General features: G+C 41.4%; 2 protein-coding genes across 2 annotated transcripts; one reads left to right on the forward strand and one right to left on the reverse strand.

The window, feature by feature from the left end:
- The first annotated feature begins 3,639 nt into the window (after positions 1 to 3,639).
- LOC120806347 (fucosyltransferase 7 (alpha (1,3) fucosyltransferase)) lies at positions 3,640 to 8,301 on the forward strand. Its single transcript, XM_040157406.1, has 3 exons — positions 3,640 to 3,692; positions 5,372 to 5,502; positions 6,087 to 8,301. Exons 2-3 carry the CDS (start codon positions 5,443 to 5,445, stop codon positions 7,164 to 7,166), a joined length of 1,140 nt encoding a protein of 379 aa, XP_040013340.1. The 5' UTR covers positions 3,640 to 3,692; positions 5,372 to 5,442; the 3' UTR covers positions 7,167 to 8,301.
- A 1,469-nt stretch (positions 8,302 to 9,770) lies between these two features.
- On the reverse strand, positions 9,771 to 14,134 carry pou5f3 (POU domain, class 5, transcription factor 3). Its single transcript, XM_040157404.1, has 5 exons — positions 12,990 to 14,134; positions 12,703 to 12,814; positions 12,118 to 12,248; positions 11,594 to 11,758; positions 9,771 to 11,498 (listed from the first exon to the last, which is right to left on the reverse strand). Exons 1-5 carry the CDS (start codon positions 13,746 to 13,748, stop codon positions 11,238 to 11,240), a joined length of 1,428 nt encoding a protein of 475 aa, XP_040013338.1. The 5' UTR covers positions 13,749 to 14,134; the 3' UTR covers positions 9,771 to 11,237.
- Between the last annotated feature and the right edge of the window lie 4,956 nt (positions 14,135 to 19,090).

Here is a 19,090-nt window from a genome sequence, read left to right on the forward strand (position 1 = left end):
TGTCGATGCAAAGGCAAGCCAAAGATTTTAAAAAGAAACTGTGATTGTGAAGTTTATATTCCTATGTAATAATGACCACTTTGCAGTCTCATTCCTTCATTCATACAAACACTCTCACACACTTCACTTTCTAGAGGTTTTGATGAAACTGGTGGTAAGGTGTATTAGTGAAGCCTATACTCACACTGGTGGTCACAGTCAGCAAGAACCCTGCTTTATCTTCCCTCCACATGTAACTTTTTTTTAAATTCTGCCGTTTTACCTCTCCCTCTCTTCACTGTGTCTGTTTCTGTTTTTTGTTCATCTCTCACCACACCTGTCAGGCTTTGAGAGGGAGCCTACACCCCCTCTGGCCTTTCCAGTCCAACCAGCAAATCTGGATTCCAGCATATTTTCTGGAAGAAATCTATCACTCTCAACCTGTTAATGTCCCAGTCTGTTCACTCTGTCTGTCCCCTTTTGCCCACTGTCTCTTCCTCTACATAAAACTGGTGAGTTAATTGATGAGTAGAGTAGGTGGATCATTAGAGGCTGACATTCAAGGAGATGGTTAACTGTATTTTATATTGTTTGTTTATGAGGCAAAATCCGAAATTTGTAAGGTATCTAAAATGTTTAGAAATTACAACACAATGATCCAGTAAAATACTGTATATAAATAAACATTGCATATATGCAACAAAATTCATTTGATAAACAGTGTAAAGATGTAAGGCATGGTGCACCTAGAATAACATATAAATATATTGGATTGCAACTTGTTCTACTGTCATTTTGTGGAGAAACTCAATTACCAAAAGTATGTTGATGACCAAACATTGCACTCATATTTGATTGTTGACCATCACGTGCCAAAACTATAAAACCTTTATATACAGGCCCCCTACGCTTCTGGGAAAGCTTTCCACAGGATTTGTGGAGCCTGCCTGCAGGGATTTTCTTTCATTTAGCCAAAAGAACATTCGTGAGGTCGGGTACTGATGTTGGGCCATGAGGGTTGGATCACAGTTGTTGTTTAATCCCAAAGATGTTGGATCTTGAGGTCAGGGCTCTGTGCAGGACAGTCCAGGTCTCCCACACTGAACTCAGAAAACTACGGTATTTATTTATGGCCCCCACTTTGTGCATGGGGCATTGTCATCTGTGAACGGGAATGGGCTTTCCCCCAAAGTACTGCCACAAAGTTGGAAGCCTTATACAATATCAGTGTTGTATGCTGTAGCATTCAGATATTTCTTAATTTGAACTAAGGCGATGAGCCAAAACTAACAGCCCTAAAACAAAAATACACAAAGTGTGTGTTCGCATACCTTTGGCCATATAGTGTGTATTTTTCTCTCCATGTCAAAAACATTACGAGGTTTGAGGAAATGGTCCCACTGAGGACATGAGATTCATCTTCATCTCAACTGAAATACAATACCTGAATTAATTTCTCTCTCTCGCGCTCTATGTCTGTCTTGTCCATAGTGTCTCTGTGTTTTGCTGTCTCATTGCTTGCTTTCTGTCTTCCCCTCACTTTGATGTGTTTGTTTTGCGTTCATCCCGCAGCCTACTTTCAGTCGCTGATCAGCATTCATGACTGGCAGAAAATGCTCTCATGTAGCAGGTATTTACTGAGGACACTGAGGTTTCTGTGATTGGAGACGGGAGGGAGAAACACCCCCCAAGCAAACTGACAGAAGGAAAACCAAGGCTGCAAGCTGAGAGGAGTGAGACACAGAGCTCTCTGTTTAATAATCCAGAAAGAAATGATTGAGGATCTGTATGGTAAAATGATTTTAAAACGTGTTTTGTTGTACTGTATAATAAAAGGAGGAAATCAAGTAGCATCAAATACCTGCCCCCCAGGCGTGTCCAAGATGCTCAGTATACTGTACATAGTAAAAAAAATAATAATTTCATAGTATCAAATACACTGTATATAGATACAGTGAAAGTGAATAAAATACAAGTAAAAGTTGAAAAAAAAAATACAATGAAGTGCAAATGATGGTGCAGTGCATAATTAAAGTTCAGGGTACTGTTTATAATGTTAAAAATGCAAACAATGTACAGAAAGGGGCATCTGTATCTATGTTTCAATAATAAATAGCCCAATAATAATTAAATAAACCAGCAACAATAGCTGTCTTTTTGACAGGTAAGGCAGTAATGCAGGGCCTGCATTGGATGATATTTCAGCTTACTGGGTCATATGAACGTGCTTTAACCTGGGGCTTCTGAGGGCCCAGTACAGTCTCCCATTTTACCCATTTGATGATCCAGCATCGCCTAGAGCTAATTACAAACACAGGTCCAACGCCAATGCTTGGCAGTCTTATTAAGCAGGACACTCCCCTCTTGTGGTCTTTTTGTGTAAAACACATAGCATAACTGTAAACTTGACATGAATTTGAACTGCAGTTGAGGATGTAGATGGGACACAGTTTTGATAGCACATGCAGAATAAGCTGGTCCACAGATAATTTAGTTCCATTTCTGTGGTGCAGAGAAGTGTGTCTGATGACTGTCTGTTCAGGTATTCATAAGGTCTGAAAGTCAGCTGATAGGGAACGGCAATTGTAAGCTAACAAGAAACTATGACTTCATGTTTCGATCATTTCAGCTAGGGCATGTTTCCTCCCACACACACACACACACACACACACACACACACACACACACACACACACACACACACACACACACACACACACACACAAAACATTTTTTAGCAACCAGGTGACAACCAGGTTCAAAGCAGTTGAATTTACTCAGTAGAATAAACAAATACATATTGAAACTGTTGTAGACAAATAGAACAAAAAGTGTTAAAAACAGATAATACAACAAAAATATATATATATATTCCTGTAATGATCATTGTGGAATAAAAAAGATGACATGAACATTATACATTTGGATGGAGAAATGAAACTTGTGAGGAGTCAAATAAGACCTGGAACATAACCCTCTATCTTGAGAAAGATAGAGGGTTATCAGCCACATCCTGCTGCTGGCACATCTGCTTGTTCATTTCTAAGTGCTAAAAAGGTTGACACCAACCTATTGATAGCACAAGTATGTCATTAATATACACTATAAAATAACATTTTTTTGTATAAAGTTTTCGGCTTTTTTCCCCCTCTAAAGGCAACACATAGAGCTTTTTGCTGCTCAGACTGGTTTGGAACAGAGTCTGGGTAAAACACGTGATTTGAATAGGTTTTAGTGTGCACACATGTCCAAATTAATTACATTAAAAGAATATTTTACTATCCACAATAGTTTCACTGATGATGATTCACCAGTGTGTGATCGCCCTTGTGTAACCACCATCTACATTTTAGACCATGTGAAACAGTTCCTCTTTTTCTTTCATTGCACATATGCAGCAAACAGCTGGTAATCACACTTAGTTGTTTTACGGAGTTGTGTCAAAGAGTTAGAGGGGATAAAACTACATCATATTTACTAGAAGGCAGGAACTGAGGAGGATGTACACATAGAGAGAGGGAGCAGGTAACATAATGCTGAGCTCAAATCATATGCAGCAATCTTTCAAAGAGCCACACCTCATTTCCTTGAGAGGGGCTGTACCTTTGGTTTTTAGACACTTCAAGCTTAGCATTTTATTCTTACCAGCAGCAGCCAAAAATGGTATCAGTGGTGCCTGAGGATGGATCACAAACAAGTCATTTCATGATCAGGTTAGTGGAGGAAGCTTGGGGTTTTCTCTTTCTCGTAAAGCATCTCTCTGGTCAATGTGGTCTGAAATGTGCTGTTTTCACATACTCTTTTGTATCTGTTCACTCTATGACAAAATCCACATGTCAGAGCACTTTGCACTGTCTGTGCACTGCATCCTGTGCAAATTTCATCTGTAAGTCTCAACCACAGAGGGCTCACCTAAAAATGAATGTCTCTAATAATATCCAATCATATCTGGATGCCCACTTTTTTATAAATTATTGTTATCGTGTTCTACAAAGACATGAACGTATGGCTGTCTCTGTACAGCAATGTGATCCAGAAACGACTTTTTCTCATTATATGGTGTCGTTTTAAGTAAAGATTTAAGCCTCAAAAGAAAGGGAATGAAATGAAATCTACCTGAGCAGTTTGTTTTATGTTATCAGATGACAGGTGCAATTGGTAAAGTCTGCTTTTATAATCTCTGGTTATTGATGTAACCCAGTGAAGGTCTGTTTATCTTAGTATCCTGGTTCTTCTTATTTCATCCTGCAGACTCCTCTTTGTTTATCTTGTGTCCAGATAGTGTAAGGCATGACAATGAAGGTTGCATTAACTGCCTCAGAACACACAAGTTACGAAAGACCTATTGTTGCAAATATGGATAATAATAATGGCAGCTTGCAGTCTGATGGGAGATTTGTTTTAGCTTTGTTGCTCGCTGCTGTCCTATTATAACGTGCAGAGCAGTGCAAAGAGCTATGCAAACCTGGATTAAAGCAATATTAGCAGCGAATAAGCCTGAATAAGTATTCAGTAACAGCAGCAACAACATCATAATGTATCATGTAAAGGAAAAAATTGAAACATAACTTACATCCTGCTAGTTTTATTACTTTAGACAAAAAAGTCCATATCTGAAAACAGACACCATGTTTTATCTTGTAACCCATAAAAAGTTAAAATTTTGAGGTCCCATTCAAATCTCATTGAGTTCACAGCTATAGTGTGAGACTAAAAGTCACTCTCTAATAAAATAAGAGAGATATGGAGGGTTCATTATATCCACGACATCAATAACATCTCCATCTTTATTTACTGCACATTTTGTGGTAGTTTCCACAGGTTTGTGCAATGCAGTTTTTTAAAATTTATTTATTTATTAATTTGTTTATTTGCTACGATTGCTACGATTTTTCGCTTTCATGCACACATACAAGAACATTTGCCAGAATATCTTACCCTCTACAGCTCTTTGTCCTTTCTCACATCCTCTCTGAGTTTTATTAGTTCCTCATTTGTACCCAAGTAAGTAGCAGGACTTTTCCTTTGTCTTATGCAACGTGAAACCCTGTAGTATTGAGTCTGTGACCTGTTTTACCATTCTGCTTTCTTCATCTTTACGATTTCAAATTTCATAAAATACCTTCCCAGGGGGGAACAGATACAGCAGTTAGCCAATAAATTTAAGGAAGGGAGAGAATTATCACAACGACCAATTACTTTTCTCTGTACCTTGATTATATTGGATATTGGATTAATTAAAGAAACAAACAAACAAAGCAGGCACCCAGTTACCCTACAAATGTCATGAAATTTTTGTGTGCCCATCATTTTAATGAAGGGTGTCAGTGGATGAGACTGACTGTGGCTACAGCAGTTATTTCTCTAAATACTCTCTCTTTTTTCCATTTAGGCAAAACCAAGCATACACAAGTTTCTCTTGAGTTGTGGTTGAACAGAGAAATGTCATGGTCTCTGATTTGAATGGATGGTGGTGAGTTCTCTTCATACTGGGAGTCGCAGGCTGAGACAGAATATCTGATGGTGAGTCCTCATTGTAGTATTATGACGACTCATGCATAAGAGTTTAACTTATTTCAAGAAAGTAATTTCAGGAAGAGGAGTGTCTTTTGGTTTTCTAGCTCTACAGTTTGAGTGATTTTCTTCCAAGTGCCTCTTTCTGGAGTTTCTGTTCCTTTAAAGTTGGTTGTTCTACACAAACACTAGAACAAACCATACATGGCTTGTACAAAAAGGTGTTTCATCAGTTATTAATTCTGGGGAAATTAATCTGGATATCAGTGTTTTTACCTCACAGTTAAAAGGAAAAACTGCCACACCCTGAGAATCCCCTTTTGAAGTGGTGTCTTTTCCTGTTTATCTATGTCAGAACAAGAGCATACTCATCAGTTGCACTGTTTCTGCCTGTGGGTCCCCATTAAAAACATTGAGTAGATTTTAAATGGCATGAAAACTTGATGTAGCTTAAACTAAAATTAAATATTATTCCTGAATGTGTAGGGCTACTTTTCATGTTGTCATTTAACATTTGCTTAAGACAAAAGGTAAAGACACAAATACCTCATTGCTCCTTCATAATACTAATTCTTGATTTCCTTTTGTGACAGGAGGGCGATAACACTAAAAAGACTCTATTCAGTTTGGTGAAGAAGCGCATCCTCCTCTCCTTTCTCTGTGTTTTACCGCTTTGTCTTTTCAATGGATGGCTGATAAGATTCCAGGTTCTAACAGCCATGAATCCCACCAACTTCAGCAGCAACAGAAATGTGACCATCTTGCTGTGGTACTGGCCTTTCAGCAGGTCATTCAGCTTGAGGGGTGATGTGTGTTGGGACTTCTACCGCATCCCTCACTGTAGACTGGTGGACCAGCGATCCTTGTTCTCTTCAGCTGACGTGGTGGTCTTCCACAACAGAGAGCTGATACAGGGCCGCCAGAAGCTGCCCTTAGACCTTCCACGGCCGCAATACCAGAGGTGGGCCTGGATGTCCCTGGAGGCCCCTGATTACAATGGAAACTTGCAGCAGTACGCTTATATCTTCAACATGACCATAACCTACAGGAGGGATGCTGATGTCACTGTACCCTATGGCGAGTTGCTACCAAGGGAGGCTGAAGGACATCTGATGGAAGACATCCCTCTGAATAAGAGCTCTCTGGTCTGTTGGGTTGTTAGCAACTACCGGAGCCACCACAAGAGAAGCCAAGTGTACAGTGAGCTCAATACCGCAGTTCCTGTGAAGGTTTATGGGCGTTGGACAAGCAAACGCCTCCCCTCTAAAGACCTCTTGCCTACAATCTCTCGCTGCTACTTCTATTTGGCTTTTGAGAACTCAGTCGCCAAAGATTATATCACAGAGAAGCTGTGGAGGAATGCTTATCAAGGTGGGGCGGTGCCTGTCGTCATGGGACCGCCGCTGAGTGATTACAAAGCTGTGGCTCCACCTAATTCTTTCATCCATGTTGATGAGTTTGCAACAGTAAAAGATTTAGGAAAATATCTACAAAAGCTGGCAGAGGACAAGGAATGCTACAATGAATATTTTACCTGGAAACAACATTGGAAAGTGAAACTGTACACAGACTGGAGAGAAAGATTGTGTAAAATCTGCAAACAGTATAACAGTTTACCTCGACATAAAGTTTACTCTGACCTAGAGGCCTGGGTGAGTGCTAATAACACTTGAGCTTGCATAGTTATGGTTAATCATTAATTGACAAATTGTGAATTTTTCACATTGCATTTCTGACACGCAGACATCATTACCTAATTTTCTGTTTTAGGACTAACTTTATGATTCTTAATGCATTTGTCATGTTATTGCTGTGCCAGTTTAAAAAAAAACAACCTCAAACTGTAATAATCAGATCAACAGAAAAAGGATGAAAAGATGGTAGAAAATTAGGGGGAAAACAATAATTACTAATGAAAATGTGATGAATTAAATCCCCTAGACTCAGGAAACCTTGTCCAACATTTTAAAAACTTTTTGGGAGATTTATCAAAAATAAAAAACTGATATCTCTTATTTACAATAGTATTCAGACCCTTTGCTGTGGCACTCATGATTATGGTCAGGTGCATCCTGTTCGCTTTAATTATCCTTAAGATGTGTCTATGACTTGATTGGAATGCACCTGTGGCAAACTGAATGGATTGTTCATAGTTTAGAAAGGCACACACCTGTGTATATAAGGTCCCACAATTCACACTACATGTCAAGACGAAAACCAAGCCATGATTACCAAGGAATTCTCTGTAGACCTCTGTGATAACAGCACCTCTGTGGTGAGGCATAGATCAGGGCAAAGGTATAAAACGATTTCTAAGGCTCTGAGTGTTCCAAAGAGCACATCACCCGGCTAATACCATCTCTATGGTGAAGCATGTTGGGGGCAGCATCATGCTATGGGCGGGCTTCTCAGCGGCAGGGACGGGGAGGCGGGTCAGAATTGTGGGAAGGATGAATGCAACCAGACTGGGGAAACAATGACCCGAAGCATACAGCCAAGACAACGCTGTAGCAGCTACATGACATGTCTCTGACTGTCCTCGAGTGGCCCAATCAAACCCCAGACTTAAACCCCATAGAACATCTATGGAGAGACCTAAAAATGGCAGCTCACATATAGTTCCCATCCCATCCAACAGCGCTTCACAGGATGTGCCAGGAAGAATGAAATAAACTACCCAAATCCAGGTGTGCAGGCCTGTAGAGACAAAACCAAGTAGACTCAAAGCTGTTGTTTCTGCCAAATGGGTTTCTACAAAGTCCTGAATTAAATGTCTGAATACTTTTGTAAATGAGAGATTTGTTTCTCATTTTTAATAAATTTGCTAATCCTTCTAAAAACATGTTTTCACATTGTAATGAGTTACTGAATGTAGATTGATGGGCAAAATCACTTTTATCCATCTAAAGTTAAATCTACAGCACAATTAAATTAGCAAAAGGTGAAAGGGTCTGAAAACTTGCTGAATCCACCATGTATGCACACCACCAACACAACTAGCATGCTTTATCTACTTCAAATTAAGAACACTGACCATGTGATGTAAATCCATAGCACTTTATACCTAACACCTGACCTGTTGTCAAAAGAATCATCAGACACTGTTTTCACCCTGGTTGCATGTTACATAGCATCGAGCTACAGCCAGCAGCTAGCTAATTTAGCTTAGTACAAACTGACCTGGGTGAAACAGCTAGCCTGGCCCTGTCTGAAGCTAGAAAGTATAATGCTTTAATTAGTGCTAGCAAATTTAGAGATGCTGGCAGGCAGATTTTTTTACCTTTGGTTAGACCCGGGCTAGTTGTTTCTTCTTTTTCCAATCCTTATACTAAGTAAAGCTAAACAGCTGTAGGCTATAGCTTCACGTTTATCAAACAGATTTGAGAGTAGTATCAATCCTCTCGTCTGGCCTTTAGCAAAAAAGCGTGTTTCCCAAAACACAGCCCATTCCTTGCACCAACTCCCAGGCTTGAACACATGTACTGTAAAGACAAGACTGTATCTGATCTAATTTAATTAATTAGTTAAGTATATCCTTACTTACATCATCCATTAAAGAATGCCAAGTGATCCTTGGTGGACACATTGTGATCAATGCATTTAAAATACAAAAATTTTAAAATATAGCCTAATGTCTGAGGCAAAATGCTGCTTTTGGTTCCATCTTAAATGCTTCCTTATGGACGTCACCTTCCTTGAAATAACAGGGGATCCCCAGAATATAGCCTACAAAAAGCTTACCAATAAAAGCTCAAATAGCTTGTTCAAAGGGGACAAAGACTCCAGCATTAAATTGATCCCAGTACTGCAGTGTCAGTGCAATAAAACAATGACTTTAAGTTAAATATATCTTATATTTTCACAATACTGCAATATTAAAAAAAAAAAAAAAATGAGGCACCATGTTTAATAATCCTCTATTTGATTTCTTTTATCCACTATGTAATCTATCTTTGAAGTTGTCCAAAACTGTCATTTCATGTTTGATCTGTTAAACATCAATCTTGTTTAGTTTGTTTCCCCGTCCTAATTGAATTGTTAATTACAACACAATGAATTCCAACAAACAGCTGAGTGGCTTCAAACCTGTGTGAAAGAATAGGTGTTTTCCAGTTACTGTGAGTAATGATTCAGTTTGCCGACACACCTCTTTTAGATTAAAGAAACTATCATTTCAGTTCCCCAGTTGTGGTTCCGCAAATATTTACTGGGGGGAAAAATTTTTTTTAAAAAAAGGCAGTACATAAGTAGTTTGCATATAGAGATGTTTCAAAGAAGGAAAAAAAGTCAGTTTCCCTTGATGCAGATACACATTCAGGTTAAAGATGTGTTGAGTGCAAACTTCTCAGTGTAGCTAACATTTCAATAAATTATTAATCCATTTACAATCTGTTGCGAAAAGGTTATAAAAAATAGCTAGTCACAGGTATGACTGCGCTCTTACAGTAAATACTCAAGTCAGTAATGTTATTCATGAGGCAAGATACTATCAAAGATTATTCAAATGTTCAAGTGACAACTCGAAGTTGGTTCTTGCTCATAATTTCATGGTCACTTAGGGACTTAAGTCATGCGATGCATGGTGAAGGAGAGTAACTGACATTTAATGTCTTCATTTCTAAAATTGTCATCTGAGTAAAAAGCAACTTCTTAAAATACACCTCCAGTGAGCACTCAGACTTGACTTAGTATCAAGTGTTATTCAACATTAACAAAAACAATTTACGATGAAATCAAAATGAGGTATTCGAACAGAGTTGGTCAACTTTTCAATAGCTGATGAAGTCAGACATTTATGTCACTGCCATTCACCTGAGACTTTGAGAGAAAATATTGACAATGTGCAAATGGCGATCGTAGCAGCTAAGACATTTGAGAGTAACATAACATTTGTCACATTCACTTAAATTACTACTTTGAATCTCATCATTCCCCATTTCTTGCTAAAATATTTGCTCAAGATGTCGATGAAAATCAACAACTATAGGACAAAATTTGGGTTTGGTATACAAAACAGGACATTTTTAAAAAGAATACAAAAACATTACAAAAAGCAACTTTGTGCAAAAAAAAAAAAAAATTGAAAAATTCATCTTAAGAATTTGTTTTCCATTCCAGTGGAGACGGTTTAGACAAATACCGTAGCTGCTCTTTCCAGATGGGACACAGAAGTATTGCACAAATATTGACCCAAATGTCGAGGATGAATTCTGTTCTTAAGCATTTCTCACATTGAGATTCCCTTGATAACCCAGATCTTTCGACATGTGCACCACAGAAAACCTTCCCAGGGTTTAGCATAAGTGGATGGAATACCCTGGTTCTTTAACCCTGCTTGTATTTACACAATCATTCCATAGCTTGACAATAATATAGCACCAATTATTTCTTCTAAACCTACATTGACTCAAGCCTATGGAATAACTTACTATGCATAATCCAAGACCACATAATACAAAAGGCAGATTTAACTTTCAGTTCAAATTTTCAAAGTCAAACCAGTTGTTGGTGTGGCGTTTCATGTCATGGTTAGAGGATGTGGCCCATTGCAGTTACATTTCAGCTGAAGAACAGGAACACAAAGCAACTTTGATCCATCTCTTTGCTGCAGTGAACAGAAGGGCCTCCTCCCTTGAATTGTTTCTATCCTGTTTTCTACCAATAGTATTGGCCAGTCAGGCGATTGGAGTCAAAGAGGCTTGGGAAGGTAAGCTATGAATTTGGCTGGGACTACCTGAGCACGTTTATCCAGTCAGGTGACTAACAAGTCCGGGGTGAAGGGCTTGCTTCAGGACATCGGGTCGGTGAAGTGGGGGCATGTACAGTGTGGGAGGAGGGGCTCCAGGGTAGCTGGAAGCAGGGTAGCTCTGACTGGGAATGGGGGAAGGGGCCATGTTCAGTGGGGAGGGGCTCTGCTCGTAATACTGGCCGTCGCACTCCTCATCCAGTGGCAAGGCCAGGCGCTTTCCTTTCTGTCTGCGGTTGCAGAACCAAACACGTACCACCTGCCAAGAACAGCATTTGTAACTTAAAAAAAAAAAAAAGAAGAAAGACCAATGAGACATTATTTAAAAGCCAAACTTAAACGTTTTGTACTTACATCTCTCTCCAGGCCCAGGTCATCTGAGATGTGTGTGATCTCCTGGGTATTAGGTTTGGGACACTTGATAAAGTAAGACTCCAGAGCAGAGCGCACTGCTCCCTCCAGACTAGTCCTCCTCTTCCTCTTTCTGGTGTCAACAAATACTCTTTCAATCTTGTACATCTGAGGAATCAGGAATGTGTTAGTAAGAGTTCATGCAGTGTCAAATACATTTATGAGGATGTGTATGCCATGATATACGGTATGAAATGCGCTAACTAGGACTAGTTACGTACTGAATGGATGGTTATCCCCTTTGTTGAAATTAATGCTTGTGGGATAAGCTTCAAATAAGGTTTCCTGTGATCGCTAAAAAGCTATGGCAACTGGATGGCATAATACGCTTCACAACACCACAGTGATTTGGTTAAGGTTAGCTCAGCAGGAAGTTAGCTCATGCTGAAAAGACCAACCGATCCCATGGGGCCTGGTGATCTGTTGTCCTTTAAACTAGTTGGCAGATGTCAGAGTTGTAGACTTACATCCTGGGGATTCTCCGAGGTCTCTGCCTCATTCAACCATCTCTGAAGAAGGGGTTTCAGCTTGCACATGTTCTTAAAGCTAAGCTGCAGAGCCTCAAAGCGGCAAATAGTCGTCTGGCTGAACATCTTACCTAGATGCACACGCAAACACAAAACATCAGATATTACATGAATTAAACTGAGAATTGTTAACTTAGAAACAAAACTGATGAGAGATTAATCTAGGCTGAAATCCCAATGTGTTAGCTAACTTAACAAAATCTCAGGAGCGACAGTTTGAGAGACATTTTGATCGCTTGGCAAACCAGTGACCTCACACCTGGATACACAAAATGAACCAGATCAGTAGCTACCTTTCTAGTGTTGTAGGTAACAATCCCAATTAAAAACTACACAAACTACAAATCCAAAAAAAAAATAATAATAATAATAATTTCTGTATGGACTTGCATAGTTCTTAAAGTTGCTCCTAGATAACATAGGATCACAGATTGGCATTATGACTCAACTGATCATAACTCCGTAATCTAAACTGAAAAGCAAATACAGTATGTACCAATACCTCCATATGGGAACCAAACTTACCATAAAGGTTACCCAGGGCAAGGCCAACATCAGCTTGAGTGAAACCCAAAGTAATGCGTTTGTGTTTCAGTTCCTTAGCAAACTGCTCCAGTTCTTCAGTGGAAAGGTTCTCCTGTGTGACAGGAAATTTTAAAAGCAAAAACCATTGGAGATGGACAACTTGAGCATAGTTGTAGATGACTTATTTATTTAACCCCTCTGGACAGATTCTCTTTATAAACTTCAGATCTTATTAAAAGGAAACCGCTTTAAAACATCTGCAGACATGATTCAGTGACTGGTCTTACCTCCTCAGAGTCGCTGCAACCGCCGCTGGAAGACCCGCTGCTCCGCGTGGAAGAGGCCGGGTTCTGGGTCTGGGGCCCGGGGGCAGCCTGGGTTGTGTTCACGCTGAAAAAGGCGTTTCCTGGAAGCCCGTTGCTTGGGGGTGAAGGGGACATAGAAGGCGAAGATGCAGAGGATGTTGAGGGATTTTGATTACTGCTACCGGGCGGGGTGATATGGGCGATCCCCGGCCAGAAGGACGGGTTCCAGGCCGCAGGGTAGAAGACTCCATGGGGCACTGCGGCGGAGGCGGGCGGTGTCGGGTACTGCTGACCCTTTATCTCTGTTGAGTAGTCATCGCCAGTGTCCTTCTCAGTCTTTATTTCGGGCAGCTTGATTTGCTCCCGGGTCTCGGCTATGGGGGGACTAAGGTTTGTAGGCTGGGTAGCTGCTGTTACGCCGGGTACCTGGCCGGTGTACTCGGGCGCAGCGAAGGGATACCAGTGCTTGGGTTGCCCAAACTCCCCAGCCTGCAGGTCGGATCCCCTGTAGTCACTGGCCACAGGTGGGAAAGGGAAAAAGGTCTGCGCAGAGGCCGGTGTGATGCCACTATAACAGGATTTGTTGTAGAGGAGGCTCGGGTCTGGCAGAACGCTGTGAGGGAGCTGGAATGACGCGGCGTTGGCCAAACCATCTTGACCCAAAACCTGGGTGCAAGGGTTGGCCCGGCTGAAGTCATACGGCCTGCTTTGGCATTCCGGACTCTGCGATCTTTCAGACATCTTCCACACTGTGTGAAAGCCTACTAACAAGCACGCGTCGGAAAAAATTTAAGGTAGCAGTAAAAAGTTAGTGGTGACTGATTTCGAACCTGCTCATCCGTTTCGAGTTTACGCACAAACCCAAGAGGGATAAGACACGAAGATGCTCTCCGAAAATAAACCAGCGCCTGTCCGAGTAAAGTCCGTTTTGGGGGAAGTTTGTGCGCAAGTGTAGGCCTAAGCAGTCGCCGCTTTGGTGCAACATAACCACCAACACACCTACGGCCTACTCCATGAAGTCCCCGTCTTTCACACCGCCGCCGCCACTCGCCTCAACTTCAAGCTCAAAATGCCGCTCTCCTGCCAGGGCTCCACGGGTTTCCCTAATCACAGCTGCGGGTGTTGGAGAGCGCCCGGTCTCTTCGCCCATTGGCTGGCGCAGACAATTGCGCACAGCTGATGACGAGTTTGTGAATGACCTTGATTCCTCCCAAAGTAGTGGGCGTGTTCTCACACACACACACACACACACACTGCGAGCCATTTTTTTTTGTTGCGGCAGATCAACCGTGTTTTTTTGTTTTGTTTTGTTTTTAAAGTGAAATTAAAACTTCGTAAAGCACATCTTGGGAAAAGATTAATAATCCAACAGTTTTAAGACGCATTAAAAAGCGTATTTCCATTGCTAAATAGACACGGGTCACTGCTACTGTGAATACATAATGTAACACTATATCTCGCTCAACACATACATGAATTATAATGCTGGGTTTGTTTAAATGATTCCTCTTTAAGGAGATGGCTTTGATATGAAAATTCCTGTCACTGAATTCATTTTAATCCCTAACATTTAAAATAAATCAAATATGGTGACCCCGTGATCCTCAATAACTGTGATAAAACAAATTAGCTTAATTAATCGGACCAGGTTTTCATTTGAAACAAACAGATGTGGAGCAGGTTAATTTAGGCTGAGGTTATAAGACTGTTTTGACGGCTCATAAATTAGGCAACACATATTGTAATGGGGAGAAATTTTTTGTTTTTTTAAACGTCTACCTGAAATGGCCCCTGAGTGTAATATTTAGAAAGCAGGAGATGCGCAGGGAGAAGGTTGCACCAATGAAAGGTAGTAGCAGATAAGACGGGAAGATGTGTGGCTAAGCTCGTTGTAAAAGCTTGTTTGTGCTGGAGAACTCGCTTCGGGACTGAATGCACTCGACGCCCTGGAGCTGATGTGTTTTGGTTTTCAGTTCAACTTTTATATTTAAGCAACTGCAAATAACGGAAGCTCTGCTCTATCTTAGGTCTGTTAGATCGTTGTATTTGAATCGGGGATTAGGTATTTTATATCAGATAAAGCAAGATTTAAGTCTTAATACTGCTTTTTCAAGATGAATATTCGTGGCCTACAGTATAGCTATAAGACAACACTAAAACCTTCCACTGTCAGGGTGTGTTTAGGCAGGATTTGGACGAACTGAAATGTTTGCTTTTTTTTTTTTAATTCCAGATTTCTTGCCATACAAGAAATGGAAAAAAAAAAAAATTCAAAAGCCTGGATGGTCGATTCACCGGTATAGATGCGCTCCCCCAGCGCGAGTCGTTGGCCGCAGATTGCAGCAGGAAGACGCACTGCGGGGAGGGAGAGGGGGTGCCATTGTACGACCTGGCCCCGGGGCACCCCGTGGATTTCAGATCCCGAGTTGCGATGGTCGACCATTAGCTCCTTTTCAGATTCGAACAATAAGTCTCAACCCTTTGATTCCGCCCCACACCCACCTCCTCTCCCTCCCCCTGTCCTCAAACACCAAACAGCAGTTTCACTCTGGTCTGCAGGTCCGGGGGTTTACTGAGGGCGAATACCTTGGCATCCAGTCCGAAATGCCCTAAAGGTCCAAAACAGGTCGGAGGACCGTGGTGTTGTCTGCAGGTGCAATAATCAAGTTATGTAGGGCTATCTTTTGCACGGGTAGTATCCAGCTTGAAACGAAGGGGCTTGGTATTCATTCTTTTTGCAGCTTTAGTAGCTTATATCTCTCCATTATTTTTGCCTCCTGGCCGCTTATAATGGAGTGTTGCCTGACTGGTGAGCAATTTGAGTAAATAATGGTGTGACTTTTGCACTGTTTGTGCTGTTTAATTACTCATCAGAGGAGGTTTAGAGGCATAAAATGTGTATAAATGCAAGAAGTGGAATGAAAAAAAACCCAGAAAACATGTTTAGCAGAAACATATCATTCTGTTACACCCCGAAACTATCTCATGGTCTCCTTGGGGGCTCATGGTCCCAGATTGAGATCTACCATTAGACAGAAGTTCTTCCTCTGAACCTTAAAAATGATCTCATAATACATTAAAACCAGCAGATCAGCACTCTCTCTGCCCTCACAGATACAAAGCCATGCAGGTCTAGGATCAGGGAACCTTGGGGAAACCACAAAAGCCCGGTCAATAGCTTAAAAGACATCAAACCCCAACTATACAAGCATTGTCCTGGGCCATGGACTTGGGAGTATAATTGTCATGCAAAAGACAGACAGCAAGAGAGATGGTAGACTTTAGGTAAGGGCTTCAGAGAGAAAGGGACAGCAGAGCACAGGGCTCTCAGGGTGTCCAAAGGAGGGAGGGAGGGAGGGAAGGGGGGGGTCAATGTTGAATAGCTGGGTACAGTGAGGAGGAGATGTGTGAGGGGAGTATCTAGGGATTTAGTTGAACCCCCCCCAGTTGTCTCAGATCTTGTCTTTAGTTCTTTTTAAGTGGCCTCTTCAAGACACCTCGGAGGTCTGCTCGCTACTTGCAGGGCAGGTCCAGTCAAACAGAGAAAGGGAGAAAGTTTGAGATAAAAGAAAGCCCATCGAAGCAAAGGGAATGTGCCGCACACAACAACCAGTCACACCAGTCAACAGAAAACTACCTCTGGTGAATGCTGAGCACTTGCACCCACCCACACACACACACACACACACACACACACACACACACACGCAAGCATAAAAGCCATTTCTCTGTAAGACACCACGTGATCCTGGCAGAGTAATTCAATTGATTACTTTCTTGTAGGCACTTTTCTATATCTGCCCCAGTTCGGCTTTTAATACAACATACGTATGTTGGGTTCCTTTTTCATGTACATTTAATGGGAAGTTATACTGAGTGTATATGTGATATACGGGTGTGTGACTGAGAGGTGTTGCTATCTTAATCAGTGCATACACCCGTGACTGACGGTTGGACCTGAGATCTGAACGCTGAGCATATATGAGAATACATGTGCAATAATGGTTCACAGGCCCCCCCCAATGTGTCATGTGAGATGACACTGGTTTAACTGCACTTGTCAACTCAGAATGAAACCGTGCCAGTTTTATTTAGGGGTTCATGTGGTTGCAAAACAAGTCATGAGACTGTAAGAACTTTTGGAAATAATGGGCCAATAGTCTAGCCCACCCTCCCCCGAGAGCACAACTGAAAGGTCATTTTATTGCTTAATTGTAATGTTTTTCAAAGAAAAGAAGAATGATAAATCTACTTCAAACATCATGGGCACAAATCTCAGTCACCAGAACTTGATTGATAAAGTGCTACCACTGGAATCTACAGTGCATTCAGAAAGTTTTCAGACTCCTTCACTTTTTTGACACTTTGTTGTGTTGCAGCCTGATGCTAAAATAATTTAAATTCAGTTTTCCCTCATCAATCTAAACTCAATAACCCATAATGACATAGAAAAAACAAGAAAAGGGAAAAACTGAAATATCACATTGACATAAGTATTCAGGCCCTTTGCTATGACACTTGAAACTTAGCAGAGGTGCCTCCCATTTGAATTGATAATCTCTGAGATGTTTCTACATTTTGATTGAAATCAACCTGTGGTAGATTCAGTTGATTGGACATGGTATGGAAAAGAACAAACCTGTTTATATAAGGTGTCAGAGCTGAAAATGCATATCAGAGCAAAAACCAAGCCATGAGGTCGAAGGAAATGCCTGTAGAGCTCAGACACGGGATTATGTTGAGACACAGATCTGGGCAAGGCTACAAAAAATTCTGCTGCAGTGAAGGTTCCCAGGAGCACAGTGGTCTCAATCTGAGCTTTTTGACAGAGTGGCCAGATAGAAGCCTCTCCCTAGTGAGAGAAACATGAAAGCCACTTGGAGTTTGCAAAAAAAACACTAAAGGACTCTCAGACTGTGAGAAACAAGATTTTCTAGTCTGATGAAACCAAGATTGAAGTGTTTGGCCTCAATTCTAAGCGCCACGTCTGGAGGAAACCAGGCACCGCTCATCACCTGCCCAGTGCCCTCCCAACAGTGAAGCACGGTGGCAGCAGCATCATGGCCGAGAGCCTGGCCGAGAGCACTCAGGATCTCAGACCAGGCTGAAGGTTCACCTTCCAACGGGAAAAATACTTTAAGCACAAAGCCACTGCAACGCGGGATTGGCTTGGGGATAACTCTTTGAATTTCCTAGAGTGGCCCAGCCAGAGCCCTGACTTGAACCCTATCGAACATCTCTGGAGAGACCTGAACATGGCTGTCCATCAACTCCCGCTATCCAACCTGACAGAGCTTTAGAGGATCTGCAGAGAACAATGGCAGACAATCCCCAAATCCAGGTGTGCAAAACTTGTTGCGTCATTGCCCAGAAGACTCGAGGCTGTAATCGCTGCCAAAGATGTTTCAACCAAGTAATGAAAAAAATGGTCTGGATATTTATGTCAATGTGATATTTCAGTTGTTCATTTTTTTATAATTTTGCAAACATTTCTAAAATTCAGTTTTTGCTTTGTAATTATGGGGTACTGAATGTGGACTGATGAGGGAACACAACAAAATGTGAAAAAAGTGAAGGGGTCTGAATACTTTCTGAATGCACTGTAAACACTGCCCCTCCCGTTGAGCAGCACAATCGTCTCTCACAAACAAGTCTGATGGCTTTTTGATTTTCTTCCTAACGGCCCTGCCTTTGACACCCACCTTCACGAACCCTCCACCCACTCAGGTTTTCATCCGAGGGCCATTGGCTGCCTTCCTTCCACTGTGCACCGCTACAAAGGGCTTTAATGGCCCTTGGCATGTGGCTCAATGGGGACAGGAGACTGACCTATCCCCTCCCCAACTCACACAGACATACAGTATAACCACGTATACAAAACCCATATAGAGGTACATGCAAGCCTTCTCTCTGCCCTACCCCCAACACACACACAGACACACACAGAAACCACAAACACAGTTTCTGGGTTTAGCCATGTGTGTCCTGTAGGTAAAACAAACTTAAAAAGAGTCATACGTAATAGGCAGCAGAGGCAGCACCAAATGTGTCACACTACAAGGTGAAAGGTGTGATGACAGATT

Source organism: Xiphias gladius, chromosome 20 (genome assembly GCF_016859285.1).
Source record: "Xiphias gladius isolate SHS-SW01 ecotype Sanya breed wild chromosome 20, ASM1685928v1, whole genome shotgun sequence".
Lineage (NCBI taxonomy): Eukaryota > Metazoa > Chordata > Actinopteri > Istiophoriformes > Xiphiidae > Xiphias > Xiphias gladius.